This window comes from Pollicipes pollicipes, unplaced genomic scaffold, assembly GCF_011947565.3.
Source record: "Pollicipes pollicipes isolate AB1234 unplaced genomic scaffold, Ppol_2.1 Scaffold_3087;HRSCAF=3621_pilon_pilon_pilon, whole genome shotgun sequence".
In the NCBI taxonomy this organism is placed as follows: Eukaryota; Metazoa; Arthropoda; class Thecostraca; order Pollicipedomorpha; family Pollicipedidae; genus Pollicipes; species Pollicipes pollicipes.
Genome location: NW_023596225.1, coordinates 7,765,764 through 7,789,307, shown reverse-complemented (window position 1 = coordinate 7,789,307; position 23,544 = coordinate 7,765,764). Strand labels below are relative to the sequence as shown.

At 55.4% G+C, this 23,544-nt stretch overlaps 3 protein-coding genes across 8 annotated transcripts; 2 read left to right on the top strand and 1 right to left on the bottom strand.

Annotated features, from left to right (window-relative positions):
• Positions 1–63: 63 nt before the first annotated feature.
• LOC119114745 (glomulin) lies at positions 64–2,234 on the top strand. The gene has a single exon (XM_037238768.1). The coding sequence runs from the start codon at positions 97–99 to the stop codon at positions 1,798–1,800; it is 1,704 nt and encodes a 567-aa protein (XP_037094663.1). The 5' UTR covers positions 64–96; the 3' UTR covers positions 1,801–2,234.
• Positions 2,235–2,735: 501 nt separating this feature from the next.
• On the top strand, positions 2,736–4,347 carry Coq9 (ubiquinone biosynthesis protein COQ9, mitochondrial). Its single transcript, XM_037211991.1, has 5 exons — positions 2,736–2,754; positions 3,042–3,161; positions 3,674–3,821; positions 4,148–4,253; positions 4,339–4,347. The coding sequence occupies exons 1-5, from the start codon at positions 2,736–2,738 to the stop codon at positions 4,345–4,347; spliced, it is 402 nt and encodes a 133-aa protein (XP_037067886.1).
• A 4,792-nt stretch (positions 4,348–9,139) lies between these two features.
• Positions 9,140–23,499, bottom strand: snz (sorting nexin snazarus). Of its 6 annotated transcripts, none has more exons than XM_037238763.1 (18): positions 23,467–23,499; positions 21,512–21,847; positions 21,052–21,218; positions 20,542–20,676; positions 19,918–20,093; positions 18,900–19,086; positions 18,142–18,262; positions 17,195–17,338; positions 16,645–16,854; positions 15,767–15,956; positions 15,018–15,142; positions 14,380–14,571; positions 13,732–13,949; positions 13,221–13,344; positions 12,652–12,779; positions 11,976–12,105; positions 11,114–11,337; positions 9,140–10,788 (listed from the first exon to the last, which is right to left on the bottom strand). In XM_037238763.1, the coding sequence occupies exons 2-18, from the start codon at positions 21,734–21,736 to the stop codon at positions 10,581–10,583; spliced, it is 2,904 nt and encodes a 967-aa protein (XP_037094658.1). In that variant the 5' UTR covers positions 21,737–21,847; positions 23,467–23,499; the 3' UTR covers positions 9,140–10,580. The 6 variants fall into 6 exon arrangements, with proteins under 6 accessions (XP_037094658.1, XP_037094659.1, XP_037094656.1 ...); XM_037238764.1 differs by lacking the exon at positions 23,467–23,499 and adding an exon at positions 23,445–23,462; XM_037238761.1 differs by lacking the exon at positions 23,467–23,499 and adding an exon at positions 23,211–23,408.
• Between the last annotated feature and the right edge of the window lie 45 nt (positions 23,500–23,544).

The window sequence follows — 23,544 nt, the reverse complement described above, 5'->3', positions numbered from 1 at the left end:
GGCGGCGGCGGCGGCGGCGGCGGCGGCGGCGGCGGCGGTGGCGGCGGCGGCGGTGGTGGCGGCGCCACCTCATCAGAATCGCCGTTCCTCAAGTCGATGGGCCAGCACCTGGAGACGGGCACGCTAGCGGCGGCGGCCTCCTACCTGGAGTCGCACCCGGCCCAGGTGCAGATGCACGCCATGGAGCTGATCGACGCCGTCATGATCCGGCTGGTGGACCAGGCGGCTGACGAGGACCTGCTGGACGGCTGCGTCGCGCTGCTCTCGGCCATCGCGCGGCTCGCCAACCGCAAGGAGGCGCTCATTTGCCTGCTGGAGAAGGGCGAGATGTTCAAGGAGGACGTCTGCTTTAAGGCGCTGCTGCCGCCGCTGCAGATCGTGCTGTGTCGTGAGCCGACCAAGCGCGGCTCGTCGCTGGCATGGGCCCTCAGCACGCTCTACACGCACATCGCGTCGGTGCCGCTGCCGCGTCAGTACGCGCTGGAGGGCCGCGAGCGACTGCTAATGTACCACGACCCGGACGTGGTACGCCACACTGAGCTGCAGTGCGCACTCACGCCCTTCTTTCGGCCGTTCGTCGACGAGATATCGCCGCTGCGCACGGCCGATGCCGGCACGGCGGCCGGCCTGCGCGCGAGAGAGCTGCTTTGCTGCTATCTGTTCAAGTGTCTGGACCGGCCGCTGGCCTTCCTCGACCTGGCCGCGTGCGGCGAGTGCGTGCCGGATGTGCGGCGCAGTGCCGATCAGCTCATGGCGTACGTCGGCGCGCTACAGTCCAATCCGCTGCGCCTCTTTGCGCTGCTGTCGGCGGCCAAGTGCGCACGCACCAGCGAGGACGAAGAGGAGCGCTTCGACGAGGGCAGCCTTGACTGGCGCCAGGAGCTGCGCGTCTCCAGTCTGGCGCTTGGCACCTACATGTACATGCTGTGCGCCGAGCAGGTCACGCTGAAGACGGCACCGGCCGTGCTCTGTCCCGCCTACGTTACGCGCATCTCGCTGCCGCTGTGCGTCACGCTGCTGCGCCGTCGCGAGGAGTGCGCCGCGCATAAGGGCGCACTGCTACTGCGCGCGCTGCTGGCGCGGCTGGCACCCGGCCTGCTGGGCGCGCGCCAGCTGGACGCGCCGGCGCACACCGACCTCACGGCCGCGCTCATCAACGTGTCCGTGTTCAGCCAGGTGGGCGAGCTGCGCGCGCTGTGCGTGCGCCTCCTCACCGACTACGTGGCGCGGTTCTGTGCGCACGGCCGTTTCCTGGTACTGCGCAACCTGCTCAACTCCAACCACAACCCGAGCGTGCTGGCCTTCGTCACCGGCCTGCTGAAGGAAAACATTGCGGTGGCGCTGAGTGGGCGGCGGCGCTGCTCCTGGTTCTCGGCGCCGGCTGTGACGCCGCTGGTGCGCGCCGCCTGCCGGCTGCAGAGCGGCCCCACCACCGACCTGCTAGAGAACCACAACCAGCTGATGGCCGCGCTCAACCTGCTGCGCTTCGTGCTGACGCGCGACAAGGAAGACGTGTGCGGCGTGCGCGCGCGCGCCGACGAGCTGCGCGCCGAGTTTCTGGGGCCGCTGCGCACGGCGCTGGACCTATCGCGCGGCCACTTCCGGCTGCGGCTGCGCGAGCTGGCCGAGCAGGGTCGCGCGCCGCCGGGCCCGGCCGTCGAGCTGAGCGTGGGCGGCCAGACGCTGAGCGGCCTGCCGGCAGAGCAGCAGCGCCAGACGGTGGAGCTGGCGCTCACCACGCTGGACCTGATCGGCACCGTGCTCGGCTGGGTGGGCGAGAGTCTCGGGCCGCGCAGCTAGTCCGCGCTGCCGGGCCGCCGGCCGTCGCCGCCCGCGGCAGGCGTGTGTGTGCGCTCCGCCCCGCCGCACCGCCGGCCGACCGCCGAGCTTTCTCGGCGGTCCGGACGCTGGTGGCCGTTTGTCTTGCCGTGCGCCGGCGACGGTGTTGGCGCGCGCGGTGCTTTCACTGAGCCGGCCTTTGCACCTTTCTACGTGGTGTTTAAAGGATTCGCCGTCGTTCGCCCGAAGGGCAGTAACACGTTTGCTTTCATATGTTTGTTCCGCGCACTCGGCGCCTAATAGTGAGGGATGGATCGTTTCTGAGCGAGTTGAGTTGCTGAAGTTGCTTCCAGTCATATTGGCGAAACTAACTCCTGTGGTTCTCAAGACCTACAAACCGGGCTGTCATTTTTACTGCATCGATTTGGGTGAATATAAGTGTCATGTTGCGTCTTGCACCATTTGTGCGCATACTTCCAGACTAGAAACACGAAAGCCCCGCATCGGTGGAAGGTGCTGTTGATTAATATGTCTTCACTGATATCCTGAAGTACTGGAACACTGGACGCTCTGTGTTATCCACGCGTGACGTCCTTCACCACACCAGGATATCAGTCGTAGAAGCACAGCACGTGGTCTAGCGAGTTGACATATTCCGTCCGCGTGTCCGCCGACGGACGCTTACGAAGGTGACAGATTTACCAACAGGTCTCTGATATCACATAAGCAGTGCAACTGCTCTGCAAACGAAGAAGAAGGGTATCAGTGTAGGTAACAGCTAATAAAGCTTGCCGGAAGCTGTGTTTGTCGTAGGCTGCGCTGTGATCCCGATGTTTGAAAGTATACTGACATCTCGCCCCTAACTGAATGAAGGCAGACTGGACTGATTTCACGGAGGTATTTCGTGCTTTGTGTCCAGTGGGCAACGCGAATACCGTAGAGAAGTCACTTAGTAAATGCGTGGCTTCTGCGCGGGTACATCTTGCCGAAATCGTATCTGGATGCGTCTCTCTTCTCTGTCGCAGCGCCGCTCAACCCGCCACCTACTGGCCGATGGGCTCGCCGACGCTGTCTGTCGACGGCCGGCGCTCGTCGCTGCGCTGTGCCGCCGCCCCATCCCACCGGCGAGCTCGCGTTCGAAGCGCCCCGCACCGCTCCGCCGCCCGCCGAGGAGAGATCGGCGGGGTCAGACGCCTCGGGCCAGTGGTCAGGAGCTCGGGCCGCAGGCGGACGGACGCCGCCGCCATCCGGCGACGGTCCAGCCGAGCAGAGGCGGCGGTCGGGCGGCGCGGGGACGGGCACTGAGCTGCACCGTCAGATCCTGGAGGCCAGCCTGCCGCTGGTGACCGAACTCGGCTGGAGCGTCGAGGCACTGGCAGCAGGTGAGTGGCCGCCTCAAACTGGCGTGTGGCTCGGGTCCGGGGCCCGGACATCGAGTCGTGACCGTCTGTTGTTGGGAAAACGATCTTGGAATCGGTCATCAAGATTCCAGTTGGGCGTCTCCCCTCGTGTCCCTGGAGTAGATCTGTTATGTCAGCGTGTAGCGCATGCTGGTCGCGACATGTGATGCAGCAAAAATGTTCACGCTAATGCAAGAACGCTTGCACTTCGGTGTGTGTCATGCGCTGCTGTGAAAGCACAAAGCGACGTTCGAGTCTGGTTGCAATTGCGTAGCTTGAGAGTGTTTATACAACAGCTCAACCCGGTGTAAAACACGATCCTAGATTGTTTTGCGTTGTCTGCGCGTCAGTTGGGCAGCCGCTACCGCGTTCCTGTGCCTCTGTGACGTATTGACTTGTGTGACCCACGATGGACTTGCGGCACGAGGCCACGACGTGTCCAGTACTGGAGACATATGTGCCGGGCGTAATGCCCTGCGCGCGCTCCGAGCCAGGCGCCGAGTCGCTGGGCTTACCGGACGTGGCGCACGGCATGTTCCCGCATGGCGGTGTCGAGCTGGTGCACCATTTCTACGCCGCCTGCAACATCCAGCTGGTGGCGGAGATGGCGGAGCGACGCGACAACGAACAGACGTCGGACTCGTCAGTCGGGGGCGCCCGGGCCGGCGAAGAGAATCCCTTCGGGCTGTTTATGGAGGGGGGGGGGGCTGGAATGGTCTCACGTCTGGTTGACACTGCCAGTGGTAGTGGAACAAACCGCGCAAACATCAAGCAAACACTGTAATGCGATGCATCTCCATGACAGCATCAGCACCTGATGCTTGTCTGAGCTCTGCGCGGATGTGATGCTCATGCCCAGTGCTGCGTTCCGCCATCGCCGCGCGGCTCCGGCGTCACCACGTGACACGCTGTGCAGGCCGGCGGCCATCACGTCTGCACCCGGCCGTGACGCGTTGCGCTGTCGGCAGCCCGGCCCCGCTCGGCACGCAGGCTTTCATCCGGTGGGCGGTGGAGCGGCGCCTGCGCATGGTGGCACCCTACCTGGCCCGCTGGCCTGAGGCGCTGGCGCTGCTGGCGCTGCCCACCAATGCGCCGGACGCGCTGGCCAACTTCGGCGCCCTGCTGGACGACGTCTGGTACTACGCCGGCGACCGGTCAGCGGACGTGAGTCGGTCGGTCCGTATCTGGCTGTGTGTGTGTGTGTGTGTGTGTGTGTGTGTGTGTGTGTGTGTGTGTGTGTGTGTGTGTGTGTGTGTGTGTGTGTGTGTGTGTGTGTGTGTGTGTGTGTGTGTGTGTGTGTGTGTGTGTGCGTGTGTGTGTGTGCGTGTGTGTGTGTGTGCGTGTGTGTGTGCGTGCGTGCGTGCGTGCGCGTGAGTATACGTGTGCGTGCGTGCTGCGTGCATACATGCGTACGCTTGCGACACGGACCTGAGGATCTGCCAGGTGGGACTTTGGGAGGATCACGGATGGCCGGCGCAAGAGAAAGGCAACCCTCGCGACTACAGCACTGACACGCCTCGTAAAACAATCCAGGCGACCCGGGCTTCATAACGATGTATGTTGTAAGTGCATATGGTAAAATGATGGCATAACTGTGTCGTGAAACTGAGCAAAAGCATTTGTGTTGATTTGATTATATAGTGGGATGATGGTCCATGTGTGTTTTTGAAAGGGAACGTGAACTTCTTTTGGCTGTTTAAAACAAATTGAGGCAGAGGTATTTCTTTCAAACTTTTCACCTTTCCGTCGCCTTAAGTGCTTTCCATACTTAGAATCATCACAATATTTTTCCTGACTTACTGAAACTCAGTGTCCTAGAACTGCCGACTTTGGGTGCAAAGCAACACCCGATGAGGAGGAATTTTTCACTCCTTTTCCCCATATTTTATGTGAATTTTTCACGCCTGCCTCACCTTGTCTAATCGCACATCACAAACCCCCATTTCCCTTCATGAGGTTTTCAGAAGTCATCCAAAACCGAGCTCACTTAAACCACCAAGCATAAACGATGCTCCACAGAACCTGGATACCTATGGCTGTGTCCTGCCTCACCTACATCTGAATCATGCCTATGTATGCACAGAGCAAAGGCGCCAGTTACCTCCGAGCCCAAGAATCCCAGCAACCCCGGCCGCTTGCGCGCATTAAGTTTGGTTTATTTCCAAAATGCACTACAATCTGCAGCTGTGCTCCAAATGCAAGGCTTTCACGCATCCCATATTTTTGTTGGTCTCATCATCACACCACGAAAGCAGAACCCGACGCAAACACCAGCAAGGGCCAGAAGAGAATTTTACTCCACGTATTTCTTTCTTCCCGAGGAAACTTGACCACTAAATTGCATTACTCCCGAAATGCCGGAGTAAAAAGTTCAGGAAATGTCTTCTAAATTTGTCTTACAAGATAAATATCACCATTTGATCACTTCTAAATAACAGATTTTAAGTGAGATCGGCTGATTACAAATTTTTGCGAGAAAAGTACCAGTCTTTATATTTATTTAGCTACTTTTGCTTTTATTGGTGTCATACGAGTGTGATGCCACTTTACTCTTCCTTCCTTTTTGATTGCCTTAAGAGGTACCATCTGCTACGTCAATTTTTGACCAATTTCTCTGCAAGACGCTCTAACTGCAAACTTGCACGTATTCTTACATAAATTGGAGTAATTCGCCAGCCGCCCAAACATGTTTGATATGCACCCAAGCGCGAACAATTTGCAAGGAATGAAGGAGATAATTTGAAACGCGAAACCGATTTTTAACGCCATTTTTGCCCTCTTAAACCCTCGGTTAACCTTTTCCTCGGTTCATGGCGGTGCTCAATAATGATAAATCTAACCCTTTCGAGTGTCTGACTCACCAGGCTACCTGGCAAGGCTATGCTAGTGCTGCCATACAGAGCCTTAGGACAGACCTGACGCAGCCAATACAGAACTGTTTGATGTCGAAATTCTGCCTTCTGGAGATGTTTATCATGCACACCCCTTGCTTGTTCGCATTTTAGTCCCGTAGGTTGGTGGTATTGATTGATATTTATATTTGGGGGTGGGTGGGATGACTCTGTCTGCCAGCAGACCATGAAAAAGATACTGAATTTTTGTTTTGTTGAGCCCGTGCCGCACTGCGCGTAAAACGCTCGCGGTGGAGATTTTTCTTCTTCTAAAAGAGGTGAAGTACTTGAAGAAAACCCAGATGTTTTCTATAGTTGGCATGGTTTGCCGGCTGGCAAATGACCACTGTATATACACACTGTATTTTTAACATAGGGGTACTCTAAGCTGCATAGCAATTATAACATGAGTTAAATACTTGCATGTAACAAATAAGCAGGCCATCCAATTTGAAATGTGAAGCCAACATCTCAAACTTTGTCAATAAATATGAATAAACAAGCCTAAATAGATGCCTTTCCTGCAGCTGAAAAGGCAAGCAGCAATACTGGCATGGTCATCTAAAGGTTATGTTACTTTTGAAGAAGAGGGATTGTTTCATGGAGAATTCCCATTATTGCTCTTGACATGGGCTAACCATGGCAATCAAAATAAGTTGTTCAAAGTGATTTAAAGTATTTTGATTTGTGTGTTGTAAACTTTGATGTCAACAAGCATACAAAAATAAGCTGGATAGCCTTCTTTACATTAGACATGGTTAGACTGCTTTCATGGAATAAGCATTGGTATTTTGTAAGAAACAATGGCAAAATGTTTGTTTTCCGTGACCCGATCTTAACAAAACCCAGAGGTATGTCTATTATGTTTGACTTGGTGATGGGCTGATGTGTAGGAGTACTTCTTCTTTTTTCTTAAGTGTTTTATGCCTGTCGAATTTTCTGTTCTTATTTTGTATTGAATTCCTTTGCTTTGTTTTGTGTTAAAGTGCTGTGGAAGGGAAGTGCAAAGTACAGCATGAAATGATTGGTGTTAATAATTGTTTATGCTCATTACACTGTCATGAAATTACTGTTTTAATGTATTCTGTTTCACTTAAATGTCTTAAGATGTTAAAAACCAAACAGTTTTGTCAGGTTTATATTACATCCATGCCAACTTGAAATAGATGTCTTTGTTTGCTGAAGCATCAGTCACGCACTCATAAGTTCCATCTTTTGTGAATTGATTTTTTCACTCCTGCATGGTCTTTTTTGATAGAATGTTTCACTTCCACCCTAGTTCAAAAGCAATTCTAGCTCGCTGCTGAAACTACATAGCAGCTTAGGAAGCAGTTCTGTGTGCACGTCGCCCGCGCTGCTCTGTGCCAACCCGCCCGCCCTCCTCCGCATCCCAGTTCAACTGGTACACAAAGCGTGGCATCCTGGCGCTGGTGTACAAGTCGACCGAACTGCGCCTGCTGACTGACACGTCTGATGACTTCACCGAGACCTGGGCCTTCCTGGACCGACGGCTGGCTGAAGCTGTGGCGGCTGGCCGCTGCGCCCGCCAGCTGCGCGAGGCGGCGCCGCAGGCCGCCACCGCCGCCGCCGTCATCCTCAGCACGGTGCGTCGGGTGGCGCCGCGGAAGGCCGGCCGGTGGTGCGGTCACCAGGGCTTAAAGGTTTGGCATTGACGGGAATACCATCACTGAAATGACATGGTTACCACGCGAAGAAAAACATTGTCGGGTTTTGGGGGAGGAGGGGTCACTGCGCTCGGTTACCCCCCACTATTCCGCCTATGGGCACGGTGGGTTGAAAGGTAGCTCAGGCTTGAGGGTGGTTAGTTGGGATGAGCGTTGGTGAGGTGGGCTGAGCGGGGTTGCGCACCGGCTGGACTGTAGGCCCTGATTGGACAGGGCCCCGAAGAGCGGGATGCTGGTTCGTTGGGTTAGACTGTGGCTCTTTGGGTCAGACGGTGACTCGCTGGTTAGGACGGTGGCTCGTTGAGTTAGACGGTGGCTCGTTGAGTTAGACGGTGGCTCGTTGGGTTAGACGGTGGCTCGTTGGGTTAGACGGTGTCTCATTGAGTTAGGCGATGGCTCGTTAGGTTGGACGGTGGCTCGTTGGGTTAGACGGTAGCTCGTTAGGTTAGACGGCGGCTCGTTGGGTTAGACGGCGGCTCTTTGGTTAGACGGTGGCTCGTTCGGTTAGACGGCGGCTCGCTGAGTTAGACGGTCGCTCGTTGAGTTAGACGATGGCTCGTTGGGTTAGACGGTTGTTCGGTTGGCTGGACGATGGCATGGTGGCTTCGACAATGCAACCTGCACTGAATGATGCCGCGATGGGTCAGGCGGCGGTGCGATGAGTTGAGGGTGGCCCGCATCTGGTTGGGATTGCGTTTTGTTGACGTCCAGTCCTGAGCGGGACAAGTGGTATGCTCCAATTTGCCACGTATGCAGCACGTGTTTTGGGCGCCACGCTTGTGCTAGCCAGCCGACGCCGTGCTGTTGTTGCCCCGCGGGCAATGGGCACTTCCCCTTATAGTGGCTTCCCAGCATCCCCTGTTCAGGCCGGGAATGGTCGAAGTAGTCTGGGCCGATGAGGTGCGTGCTCATGCGTTTTAAAAATCCCCGCGTCACCCCACCCTAGCTGTGCCGCCCTGCGCTAATGGAACACGAGAGGGCCCCACGGACATCCCGCCGCCGGCACGTGACCGCTCACTGCGTTTCAGGCGGCCAACATGGTAGGCCTGAACTCTAAACGGTAGGGCACCGCAGCTCCACGCAGTCAGCCGTAGAAATGAGGCACGACGGCCGGCATGCGCACGGAGGAGCAGCCGCCGGCCGCCCGGCCACAGGCCTCACTCTGGCGTGTCCCCGTCGCTCTCTCCCTCCCCTGCTGTGGTAGGTGTCGGTGCCCGAACCACGGTGCCCCTTACGGCGATGCGCGAGCTCGTGCGCGCCGGCGTGAATGACGTCTGATGGGGCGTGAAGTCCAGGAGAGAAACTAAGCCAAATACAAAATATGGTGCGAATGTGTTTTCAAAACAGTGATGGAATCGTTGCTGTGACCAGCATCGTGACGAGGCAGGTTTGCGCGATTTTATTAGGTTTGACATCCCATGATGTAACGTTTAACACGGCACACACCTACAAACACCGAACTGTTGCCACGAATGGGTGGCATAAAGCTCCATAAAAGACAGTTCGTTTGAACGTGCAGGGTAATATCACTTGAGTTTGACATGCACTGTAAATAGACAAATATTATATGGACGATATAACTGAGGGTAAACGCTGTTGCGTCGGCCCGAAATGAGCCTCTTCAACCAGTGGAATAGATCAAAGCATCACCAATGGCCAGCACATCCCAACAAAGTTGGGATAGTACGGCATTCAGCTGAATGCTGCCCGAACCAAACCAGCCGGGAGCAAACACTGACATCTGGAAACGACATACGTTGATCCAGACCGAATGTGGTACCTGTGCGGCTGCCTAGTCCAGCAGAGGCTCGGCTCCCCGGCTAACGATGATCCCTGTACACGGGCGCTCCCCGCACCACGGGCAGCACGATACAACATGTCGCCACGCGCATGTACGGCGCGACGCTAACGCGTGTGGAGCACACTACCAGGAAGCGAATCGGAAGCAAACAAAACGACGCGGCTGCGGAAGGAGTATTCAGTGCGGGCGGACTTCCAGGTGCTGGTTACAGCATCTTCGCACACAGCCCGACGCGACCACGCCAGCCAAACGGCCCGATGGGCCGCTCCGCTAAACGGCGCTCATTCTTCACACAGCGGCAGCCGAACTGCGCCGGCGGGGAGTGTGCAATTCACAGCCCAAGTCCTTACCGGTGCTGGGGAGTCAGCGCCCGGTCCGCACATGTACATTACACCAACTACGGCTGTGTCGCGCGACTGCGTCCCGCGAGTCGGCATTGAATCTGAGGCCTGAGATCCTAAGTACATCGGTCTGGTTAGTTATCTGGACGACTAAAAGACAAGACCTGGCGTTGGCGTTGTCCCACAGAGCAACATGGGCGGCGTGGGTACACCCGATGTCATGATAACCGACGGTTAAACACAATAACAGCCCGGTACAGGCCAGACGGTCCCGGCAAAAGACGACTCTCGACAACACATCTTTTTACCGCCCGCTGGGCCAAAAGCAAAACACCATACCCGCATACCAGCCAAACACCTGAGGAACCCAACATGCTCGTCGCTACACCGGTAAGCATGCCAATAGGTACCGACCACATGACAAACGTATCACACATTTTCCATCCCCACAGACCACACTCACAATCACGCTGCGCGGCAGCAAACTCGGCTACGACCCGACATCGACATCCGGGGTGTCGACGTTAAGGGGTCACGCACCCACTAAAGCCCACCCGGGACCTTGGGACTACGAGAAGTCACGGACATCCGAGGTCCGGACCTGGGTGCGGCACGCACCGGCCGCGGCCCGAGGCGACCGGGCCGCTTCCGACCAGTGACCGGTTTCCGACCGGTCCCCCAGCTCACACGATCGCCTGCATCTTGCTGCCGACCTCGGGGAACAGCTCGGTGATGAAGGACTCCAGGATGGTGTAGAAGAGGTGCTTGTTAAGCCGCACGTCCTGCAGCGTCTCGAACGCCTTGACGCCACCCAGACGCGAGTTGTGCAGCCCCAGCAGGTTTGTCAGCAGCTCGGGTACGTTGTTCACCAGCAGCTCTCGCGTCTCCTGCCTGCGCGGGGCGTGCGAGAACAGAGCGACCGTCACGGGGTGCGGTCGCCGGCTCAGTCAGGTCATGTACGTCACCTGGGACACAAGCAACCCGGCAGACGATGTTTCCAAGTCACAGCTCTCTACAAGTACCTCTAGGCACACCTACCTTGGCCATACTTCTGTCGCTTTTTGAGTGCTGAAGCCATTCTAATTGCGCTGGAGATCGCCGCAATGAGTGGCGGTCGAGCGGGTACACTCTGTAGCCCATTGACGTATGCGACCCCCATCCTCACCACCAGCCGGTGGTCTCTGCCGTCCCACGCCAGCCGCCGGCACTCGGTCACCTGGTGCTGGCCATCTGCTGCTCGGAGCGGGCCGGTCGTGGCGGCGCCAGCTTGCCGCCCGGCCAGCACGCTTCACGCAGTGTGGTGAGGTAGAAGAGCAGCTGCGGCTCCGAAAAGCCCCACGACAGCATGTCGCGGATCTGGCGGCTGATGGTGCGTCCGTACGTGATCTGCACGAACGACATGAGCGTCTTGCGCAGCCACTTGCCCGACAGGTCGAACACCTGCCAGGAGGTGTCGGTGCGTCAGACGGGCGCGGCCGACTGTAGCGGCTGGCTGCCGGCACGCACACGGATGCATGACCATGCAAAGATGATTCTGGGCAAAATCAGCAGTGATGACAGCGGAAGAATATCCACCAACCCTCTGTACGCACATCAGCTGACACCTTATTTCCCCCGTCACAGCTGTAATTCTATGAAAAGCTTTCACATAGCTCTCATAGAACCCGTGACATCGTGAGATTTCTATACGCTAAATCACTACAAACATCATTTAGACCACTACAAATGCGTCATATTTCGACTTTTGCCAACGCTCATGATGGTGCGTGGCACCAGCGACACGTCACGAGCGCAGCTTCGGCACCCGTCAGCAAGCCTGCATCCGCATCCGCATCCGCATCCGGCTCCGGCTCTGGCTCTGGCTCCCGCTCCGGCTCCGGCCCGGCTCCGGCTCCAGCCCTGGCTCCGGCTCCGGCTCCGGCTCCAGCCCTGGCTCCGGCTCCGGCTCCGGCTCCGGCTCCGGATCCGGCTCCGGCTCCGGCTCCGGCTCCGGCTCCGGCTCCGGCCCGACTCCGACTCCGGCCCTGGCACCGACGCGGCGCCACCGAGCCGCCGCCACCGGCCAGCGGCCCACCCACCTCGGCGATGAGTCCATATAGCGGCTCGGCGAAGTCGTCGCGCACCTCAGGCCGCGTGTCCGCCCCGTCCAGGAACAGGATGTCGTCCTCGTCACTCTCGACGCCGGCCTCATCCGAACCGGGACCCGAGCTGGCCGGCACCGACAGGAGCTCATCAGTCGGGCCAGCGAGTCAGGCTGACGACTGCGGGAAGGGACGGCGACAGGCTAACAGCCTCGGGAAGGGGCGGGCTCGGGTTGACAACCTTGGGCAGGGGCCGGCTCGAGGCGGAGGCCGGCTGACGACCTCAGGCGAGGGCGGGAGGCCTCAGCCTGGATGGCATCAGGCTGACCATCGTGCGTGACCTAGTTACTCCCCCTCCCCCCGACCTAACACAAGGCAAAGTCGTCGCTGTCAACCGGTCACGGGGTCAAGGCTTCTTGCTGACACGGCGTAAGGTCAGGGTACCACTCTAGACCCCTCACAGCGGGAATGATCAGGGAACAGCCGGCGACTCCAACTACCCTAGCAGAAGCAGCTCAGTAACATCAGCCCGTATGAAGTTATCACCGTATTGTAAGCCTTTGACGGCAACTTCACCGACAGCAAACAGAGGCGACTGTCGGTTGATGACAATGCCCACTGCTGTAACGCGACGCCACTATCGCATCTGGTTGACCTCCTGTGCGCCAAATACCCTTTGAACATAGAGAAGAAGGTGAATTTTTTCTGCGACGTGCCGGGGAAGAGCAGGTGCTCCGGGCTGGGGCTAAGGAATGTGTAGATGACCTCGCTCTTGTTCAGACGCTGGTCAGCCAGCACCATCTGGTGAGAGGAGGGACAGTCTAATCAGCACAGAGTTCGGATGGCAGGCCCAAGCTCAGAGGGCAGCTGGTGCGCGACCGATAATGGAAAAACTTTTACGTGTCAGGCTGGTGCAGTTTTCATGCTACTCTGAATGCACAAGCCTCATGCTGCCTTTAGATATGGGTACCCCATGTTAAACGCGAGGCAAGGATAGCTACAGAATAATTCATGTTAGACAACCACGTATCAGCTTCCAAAAACAGCAAAACACGACTAATGAAATTACCTTCATGAAAGTAGCTGGGCATTTAGCGCCTGTTTTCGCATCCAACCAGACGACCTATCCACACACAAGCATCAAGCAAACAGCAGCCGACCACCGACCAGCAGGCTCACTCTGGCGGCCACAGCCGCAGTGTAAGCCCACCGGCCCCAGTGCCGGAAGACCACCAGACTCACCGTCAGATAGCTCTGTACTTTGATCTTGGCGCGCTCCAGGAAGTCGCGGTCGCAGCCCTTGCTGAACAGCGACTTGCTGGGCAGCGGCGGCAGCTCTGCCGCCTTCAGCGCCGGCGAGATCTGACTGCGGGGCCGAGAGAAGCCTGGCTTCAGCGTCGGCACACGGGTGACGCACCGACAACACCCAGTCAATGCGTAAACAGCGGCACTCCGAGCCGACACAGGGAGCAGCGTGCTCCTGGCACGAGATGAGAAGACGTGCTCAGAGACATGAGACGCATGGCCATGGACAAGTGGACATGTGCTGGGTGAAGAGGCCTACGGAGCCCACCGGCATAACATGCCCATATCCCCATGGCCAGTTCACATAGAGCTGGCTATTCCATGATAGTTACGACACAAGCAAGGGCTTTCCACGGCAGTGCCACCGCGCATGCTAGCTGCGTCTGCGACAGCAGCCGTCCTGCTGTCCGGCAAGCCGACGGCGTGCGCTCGGCGCCGCCGTTCTCACCTGAGTTTGGAGTGCACGTGCAGAAGGTCGGTGAGGCGGCGGATCACCACCCAGCCGTGCTGGTTGTCGAGTAGCGAGTCGAGCGGCCTCTTGGCGGCGGCCGGGTCGTCTGGCGAGGCGGGCTCCGGCGCGCCGGAGCTCGTCTCGCCCGCCTCCGCGGCCGCCGCCACCAGGTACACGACCAGCACGAACACGGGCACGTCCTTCTCCTCCAGTACCTGCCGCGGGGGACACCAGGTGCACTGCACGTGCGAACACAGGTACGTCCTTCTCCTCCAGTACCTGCCGCGGGGGACACCAGGTGCACTGCACGTGTGAACACGGGCACGTTCTTCTCTTCCCCTCGCGGGGGGGGGGGGACGCCAGGTACACTGCGCGTGCGAACACGGGCAAGGTCAGCCGTCCATCCTCGACCGCCCACACTCGGTGCTGTCGAAGGTGACTGACTAACATATATTCCATACAGAAGATGACAATACACAAAGCACGCCAAAGTCGCTCATAGCTCATCCATGACCCACCGGCGACTACAGGGCTCACTGGTGACACCAGCCGCCTGGGAGTGCTGCCTCGGCTGGAGAATGCACCCGGAGCCCCAGGTGGGGGTCCGAGTGCCCCCCCCCCCCCCCCCAGCGGCCGGGTTGTCACCTCTGCCGAGTGTACGTCAGCCGTCCAGTGGCCCAGGTGCTGGGTCCAGACGTCGGTACGCTCGATGTGCGCCTCCAGCTCGCGGCGCTCTCCAGCCAGATTCTCCACCTCCTGCTCCAGGGTCGAGACCATCTTGAGGTCGGGCCGCGTGCCCGATCGCATAGCCTCCAGCGCCTGCTGGCACAGCCCAATCTGCCGGGGTCAGCCGGCCCAGCTGGGGTTGCCGCTGGGTGGGGGAAGGGCATGGGATTGTGCTAGACATGGCGGCAGAAGGCGCGAATATAAAACAGGCACTACAGATCCACCAGGACAGCAGAGCAGTATCAAAATACCGTGTTACGTAATGCGTCAATCTTTACAAAACACGGATGATCGACAGCTGGCGGTTCAGGAGTCAATGGAGAGAGTTACCATAATCTCCCAAGCAACAAACAATTACCAGCTAGTGACATAACAGTGCCTGCCATCGTTCCATCAATTATCACTTCGCCAGCACGTCGCAACCACTAATGCAGACGTTCCCAAGCCCAGTTACCATACACCCTCAAACGTGAAAGTGACGCGCTTCTGTGGACCCCGTCAGAAGACATGCCCCACTGAGGAGGTGGCGCCACCAGCGAGAAGAGTGCCTCCCTTACCTGGGACTTGGTGCGCAACTTCTCCGTCAGCTGGTCCAGCTTCAATCGGGCGAAGGAGGAGTGGTCCGAGAGGTTGGTGTCACCCACCTCAGCGCCCAGCCCCTCCTGGTGGTCATCCGGCAGCGCTGCAGACACGGCAGCGCGCTCACGAACGGCACACTGGACAGGTGACGCTGGACAGGGCCCCAAAGGGTCCGTCCTGTATGTCACACCAGCTGTCCTCCACTCAAGGCATCAGACATACACTAAACCAAACCCTCTGGGGAAACCAGGACAGCCACGACAATGCAATCCGTTCGGACGAGACGCGGACAACAAGGTGGGGAGAGATCGCGATCAGACGATGCGATCACGCGGCGAGCTGACCACGGCACAGGCAGCGCGTTTCACCAAGCATGTGACAGCCAACACGATGCTGCACTGGTGTGTTGGGGCATGCATGCTCACAGACGGAAGGGAATGCCGCGCTTGACATCGCAACAGCAAGAATACAAATCAAGAACACAGCAGACCGTGTGGTGCACACGACAGATGGGAGCACAATGCATACAGACCACGCACGCATACGGCTTTGGCGGGCCACGCAACACCCAACACGACCTAGTCCAATTAAATACGCGCACCTATCATTCACTTACAGACATGTAGCTGGTATGGTTTAGTGTGAACCCCAGCAGGCATGCAGTGTGAATCACAGCGGGTCAGACGGCACGTGACATCTCCGCCTAGTGCCGGCCGGTCAGACTCACCGACCGTGGCGTTGATGAAGTCGATGCCGGCCTCCTCCGCGTCGAGCATCATCTTGTTGTAGAGCGGACTGACAAGGAAGCGGTGGTAGTGCGTGTGCTCCAGCTGGGACTGCACCTCGTCCTGCAGCTCCAGGAAGATCTCCGGGCCGCGGTCACCGATCAGGAAACTCTCGATGCGTTTCAGCGATACCTGGCCGGACGGCGAGTGCGGTGAGGGGTGCGGCTGCCGCTGCTACGACTCGAAGTGGGGGTGAGGGGTGCGGCTGCCGCTGCCACGACTCGAAGTGAGGGTGAGGGGTGCGGCTATGGCTGCCACGACTCGAAGTGAGGGTGAGGGGTGCGGCTGTGGCTGCCACGACTCGAAATGAGGGTGAGGGGTGCGGCTGCCGCTGCCATGACTCGAAGTGAGGGTGAGGAGTGCGGCTGCCGCTGCCACGGCTCGAAGTGAGGGTGAGGGGTGCGGCTGCCGCTGCCACGACTCGAACGGTACGAGATATAATGCCGAGTGCCACCACTGTTCAGGCATAGCCAATGATCAAGCTTAAGATGAAACGTGGAGACGGCGCCAGGGTGGTGCTTCATGAGCACTTCGACAGGCGCTGAATTATGCCAGCGCAACGCAGGCGGCGCCATCTTACAATAAGCGAAACAAACAACGTTATGGAACGACCGTGAGGAGCTTGAAACGGTCATATCGCATCACTGTTTCCATAAACATGCACTCCAGATCCGGCCATTTCGCATGTAAACCCCAGTACAATATTCCTATTGTACGCTACAGACAGCTAAACGCAGCCTTTGCCGCAGCTCTCCGTCTATAACAGAACACCCTCCACGGCCGGAAGGTCCCACCTCTTGGCGTTCACACTCTGACGGACCTTGTCCAGCCGGATAACGCCGTACTTGCCGGCCAGGTACGTCTGGTAGATCTCTGCGCCGAGCGCGTGCATCAACTGTTTGCGGCACGTCCTCAGCTCGTTCACGGCGTTCCAGAAGAGCAGCAGATTCTCTTGGCCCTCGGACTCGAGGTAGCGCAGCAGGTAGCGGCGAGCATACGCCGACTCCATGATAACGCCGAACGACAGCACCTGCAGGACCGTGCTGAGCTTCAGCGCGAGTCCGGTGCCGTACGAGGACGTATGCCATCAACACTTAACATCAAAATGGATTCCTTAAATTAAAAAGAAAAAAAAGCAAAATTCGTGGAAAGACGAAGCTCAACAACGATATCCGCGCTTGGAAACAAATAGCTTGGCCGCAGATATTGTCATATAAGCCAGCAGTCACGGTGGCTTTTCACACCTGCTCACAACGAACCCAACGCCGCACAAGACAGTGAAACATTGTGTCCAATGATTCTTTAAATGGCCTAAGCTTAGGCCTGGTGAAGAGGCTGCTGAAACTCTGGCAGGACGAATGCAAATTTACCTTCCTGCCGATCAGCTGCGAGTCGGATGACTCCGGAGAGTCGATCTCGGTGAGGTACCCCATCCCGCCTACGCTCTTAATGCGCTTTTCACACTGGGTCTTGGCGTATGTCAACTGGTTGATGTACCGCTTCAAGTTACGGGCCTGAAAATATCGTGAACGTATGCCAAGTAAATACAATAAAATACGGAAATATCTCCAACGGATATATATATATATATATATATATATATATATATATATATATATATATATAACGGACGTAACGTGACGCACCTGAATGAATAAGCCAGATTCAATGAGCCTTTGAAAATAATTTAGCTGATATGTTGCCAAAAATTTAGTGTCCAACACTTCATACCTTTAAAAATAGTAAACTAATCGTCATTAATCCCTTCATCTCCTTGCGTTCTCCAAAGATCTGTTCGCCCCAACTGTCAATACCAACAGGATAACGCACCGAAGGAAGTCACATCCAGCCTGCCCACACAAGCCATCTCGCTGAAGCACGGTAACCCCATGATTTGATGCGTTGTGCTCAGCCGTCTGCTCAGCTGTCACACCCTCAAATACCACAGCCACGCTTAAATGGAACTTCCTCGCCCGAGCCAGCCCTTCACGCTCTAGACCACAAAAAAAGGTCCAGAGGGGGTCTCTCATCTGCAGCAGGTCACCTTTGGACGCGCCCTGAGGCCTCAGGTCTCTCAGCTGGAGCAAGTGGCCATTGAACACGCTCTGGGGCCTCAGACCTCTCACGTGGAGAAGGTCACGTTTGGACGCACCCTGGGGCCTCAGGTCACTCATCCGGAGCAGGTCACGTTTGGACGCGCCCTGGGCCTCAGGTCTCTCACCTGGAGCAGGTCGCCTTTGGACGTGTTCTGGGGCCTCAGGTCTCTCACCTGGAGCAGGTCGCCTTTGGACGCGCTCTGGGGCCTCAGGTCTCTCACCTGGAGCAGGTCGCCTTTGGACGCGCTCTGGGGCCTCAGGTCCCGGGTCAGCTTCATACCGCGCGCCCGCTTCAAGTTGTTGATGGTTGTCGCCTGCATTATCTCTGTGACGATGTTGAACCTGCGGTCAACAGCATCGCACCTTGCTTCCGATCAAACTGTACATCAGAAGTCATCGGCTCACAGGTCCCGTCATGGATCTGGGATGACTAGGGCGCAGCAACAACGCGCCAACGTAGCGCGTGCCCACCAGCCATTATGGCGTGCCGAACACGTGCTGCCTTCGTGCCTGTCGCGTAGGTCACTGTTGCGAATCGCATATACGACGGTCCAGCGACTTCTGGAGCCTCAAAGATTGCTGCAAAATGCCTCTATCGACACAGTAAAACCGTGGCATACACCACAAGGGCCACCACTCACCAATCTCCAGTTAACAGCTTCCATGACGCTTGAGAATACCGACATGAATCAACACGAATGCATGAATATCTGCAAATTCTACGGCGCAACTTAGCTGGTGTGTAACTTTGGTGGTGTGTGTAACTATATGCGGGTTGGGAGGGGGGGGGGGGGGGGCTAGAGGGACGGAGGGCTGCCCTCTCACTTCAGAACATCTCGCATTAAGCCTACATGGTGTCGTGCGCCGAGATCCGACAGCGAACTTGTCCCGCCCTCAGCCCTGGCGAGAGGCAACCGTCCCGGCTGCAAAAACAAGGCGCGACGCAGACAGCTGGGCGCGACCTCCGCCGACTCCGCACCTGATGTGCTTCAGCTCGTCCACGTCGTTGCTCTCCTGGATGATGCGGATGAAGTCCTCATAGCTGGCGGCGTAGGTGTAGGTGCGCTGGTGGAGCTCGCGCCATAGCTGGTGGTGGTGCACATACTCGTACACCTTCTGGTTGATGAAGTCCGGGTCACAGAGCAGGTCCACAGTGGGCTGCATCACTGTGGGCAGGAACGGCTGGTGTCTAGCGGCGCAGCGCGAGCGCGATCATCGGCTCGACATAGACACGAACGAGGCCAGCGGTGGGGGACGGAGCGTGGCAACCCGGCACGACCATTGGCTCGACAGACACGAACGAGGCCGGCGGTGGGGACGGACCGTGGCCACCTGGCACGTCTGCGGCAGCCGACACATCAGCTCACATTCAGATATGAAAAATGCAACCAGCCACTCGTGCTGATAGCTTTGCCGCACCGACTCTTTTCGACATTTTCCCTCCATGAGCACGGCAGCAGCAACGCGGAAACAGAACGAGACTCGGCATGCACAGTCACGCGTCATGCACTTGTACCATAGATCGCTGCGTGTTCTTATAGCAATGGCATGGGAACAGAATGCGGAAATCAGTTTATATCAGAATCATTATATAAAGACAGACACCAGCTACATATCATTTATATAAAATCAGTTTATACCAGAAGCACAACAGCACAGATGTCCACAAGGCTCCATACTGCACCAATCAAGCGGTCACAGCGAGGTCAACAGGTAGCAACTGGTGATAGAGAACGTCATGGTGCGCAGCGTAGCGCAATAATGCACCGCGCTGTCCGGCGCTCCAATGACGTAAAGAGCAGCCCGTGAGCCGTGCGCTCGCCCACCGGCGGGACTGTATGTATTCTACGGCGCATGCAAACCGAGCGCAACCATGAGTTCACAACGCACATACCCTGGATGGTCGGTATTTCCCGGGTACCTGCAGGGCGGCACTTGGCCTAATAAGCCGATGCCTGCCCCGATTTCTCCCTGAACAGCTGGCCCTCAGCACTGACCCTGACAGGCGAGGATCTCCCTGAGCAGCTGGCGAACAGGCACGCAGCGGGAGTAGTCGGCCGGCAGCAAGATCATGATCACCACCTCTGCCACGCTGCGCAGAAACTGTAGCTCCCGCTCCGGGTTGGCCAGGTAAGAGACGAGCGTGTACATCGGCAGCGTCGTCTTACCATCACTGCGGCCCGGGCGAGAACAGCGGGACGGGGTCAGCGAAGGGGCGGGTGCGGCTCTCCACGCGGCCGGCCCAGTGACGTCATCCCCACGACTGAGTGGCTGGTGACCAGGAACTGACACTCAGGCGGGCAACGGTGATGACACAGAAGCCACCAAACAGCCTGATCCAGGCCAGTGCGCAGGGACTGGCATAACTGGATCACCTACATGAATCATGCTACACACAGAGGGCGGCGGACAGTTCTGACTGAGAGTAACCAAACCGTAACAAGGGGCAGGGGTTATGGACAATGTAATGCTGCTCTAAGAGTATTGTAACACCTTCGAGCCACATACCGTTCACTTCCCTATTTCCCCGTAACCAGCGTGAGGATGGTTCAACAAAAGGCTCACAATGTGTAGCATAATTTATGGACGTTTGAATCTTCTGTGGCTAATATATACACTACCTCATTTCATGGGCGATCCGTATTCTCTGAAAATGCTGCTTTATCTTATTGAAAACGTTGGTGGCAATAAAGTTGACCTCGTCGATAGCTGATAGGCGGTCCCGGAGGCGTCGCAGGGATTCCCATAGCTCGTTCCTGGTCAATGATTGCAACACATAAGCGGGCTTGCTGTCAAGTGCTTACATGGCCACAGCAGCCAGGAATTAGCATTGATATGGACTCAACAATGGAGGAGTAGAAGAGCAAAATACACAGGACAGCATGACACCATTCTTACAATTTTGAGACAGTTGATATAACATAACACCGAAATGTCACACACTATCATGTCCCACATCTTTCTCATCTGTGTAATGTAAAAACACAAAATCATGAGCAGTTACATTTTTTTTCAAAGCAACAGTCTCAGCTAACATAAAAATACAGCACTGTCTCAAAAAGTGTGCCAACCTCAATTGCAACCAACATTAGTATGGTCCCCAAACATGGTTCTGGTGTGATGAAACATACTTGATAAGTTCTGCCTGAGCCTCTGGCTCAGAGGCCAGCTGGGAGTACCAGCTGGTGAAGAAGTCCTCCACAACATGGTTGACAATTTCAGCAATGACTTCATCCACACTCCTGCTGATAATTGGAGGACGCTGGTAACTTTCTGTATTATCTCTCTTGCTGGCAGACTGTAAAGTGAGTAAGGTTGCATGTTTCAGACCCACACAGCAGCAGTTTGGGAGTCTGCATGTAGTGTGAAGCAAAATACAGGGGGGGGGGGGGGACAGAATGCAGGCATCTAAACATAATTGGCATCCTCTGATGGCTTACATGCAAAGCAGAAGTCAAAAGCAATGCTGAAAAGGCCTCATTTCCTGTGATACATTTCATAAATACAACACAATCTATACCCCCACAAATATTATTTAGTTATTTCTGCATAGAACACTTGCATCATTTTTATTTTTGAATCATCCATTACCTTCAAAATGTTTTTCACCAAATCAACAGGAACTGGCCTCTTCACAGGCACCTTCTGCAGTTTCCCAAGCTTCAGATGCACCCAGACAGCCAAAACAGCACCCACCAGTACAGACAGCACACAGGCTATGCCAAACAGAAGCCTGGGCCACCATTCCAAACTCCATGAGGACAGCACACATCCCAACACTACTGCAGCAGTTAGAGCCAGGAGTGGCTGTCTCATTGTAGCATTTCATTGCAGCCCATTATCAAGCAAGGGTGATGTGATTCCAAAAACTTGCAGGAAATATGTTTGGCCTTCTGAATAGCATCAAGTATGACTGCCTGCTGTTTTCTGAAACAGGAAAAGGTAATAAGAACCAGAGGGGTTCCAATCTCAAGGGACATATGAACACTGCTTGATCTCATGCACAGCTTGCTTAACTGGCCACAGCTCCATGTTTAAGGACAAAATCCTATTCAAATGATACTCCAAGAACTGCAAATACAAGCCATGTAGCCACAGTTTACAAAAAATATCATATTATGTTGCATCTAAATGGGAGGTCACCTGAAAATACCATTCATTCTGTTAAATTCACAAAGTACTGCTCTGTATAATAAGATCACAATATGCAAAATACTGATGTGGTCTTTATAAACTGATTCACAGGGCTCAATTATCTCTGTCCAGCCACTTGCATCTCATATCTAGTTGTAAGATTCTACCAAAAACTAAAATCTCAGGTTTCATTTTTTTCAGAATTTAGTTGTGTTGAGAGTTGAGAGCTGTGGGATGGAAGACTCAAACGTATGGAACACAATAGCATGAACATGATCATGACCTTAGCCCACACAATCTAATACATTATCAGTAGATGCAGGTACTATGACATTATTAGATGTGATGGATGATTTGATGCATTAACTTTGTATGGATTCTCAACTGCTCATTAGTGACACATTCAGAACCTTTCCAGAGGGGGCCAAATCAGGTCATTGGGGTCTTTTGATTCATAGGATATCTGCTGGTTGCTTAGGGACCTATACACCTCTTGCTTGCTTAGGGACCTACACACCTCTTGGTTGCTAAGGGACCATTTCAGTGGGCATTTTGAGCACACAACTTTGGAAGCCCTGTGGTCCCCAAATCCACCATGCTAGCCAGCAAAAACCAATTGGCTAAGCTGGATTCTTATAACATAAGAGCCCTGAACCCTGAGCTTGTATATATCAAGCTAAAGCTATGCCCAGATATGCTGTATTTACAAGTTATTTTCATGTAAAAATGATTAGACTGTGTTTGCCCAGAATGGTCTTTGCAACATGATAATTATTTGAAACACTGGTTATCTATATACTGAAATTCATGGCAAACATGTGCCAAACTCTGAGTGCTCAAATTAATGGTGTAAAATCACTGAGATCATTGTTGCAATGTCATTGCTATGCCAGACATGTTCAGCATAGCATACTATTTTTGCAATCTGGCCCACACAGCACCTGTGCCCTGTCTTAGGACGTGATACTATGGATGTAACACCACCATATTTAAGCCACCCATGTATGTTTGCTTTCCACATGCTACAAGGTCAATGGCATTGCTTTGCATTGGCACTAGAGCCCTAGCTTGAACAAAATATACTTATGATGATCATGCAAGCTTGCTCATTAACCACCATACTACTGTGCACTTTCCACAACTGTACATGATATACCAGCTCGATAGGGGATGCAGTTTTTCACATGGTTATCAGCATTATCTCAGTGACTTTCCCCCTCCAACCGGGCAGAAATTTAGAAAACTTCACGTTTACTTTATACGGCGAGTGAAATAATACAATGTGAGCGCAAAATAGAGAGAAAACCGAGTCTTCCCTCAAATCTAGCGGTGCCGCGACTGTCAAATGGCACAAAGTGAATGCAAATGTGTAAAATTGGGGTACAATGACCGCATAACACGGTATAACACACAAGGAGCAAACTTGTAACAAATGTCCTCAGAAATAGCCAGAAAATAAATACTTTACTTTCAGAATTAGCCCAAAAACC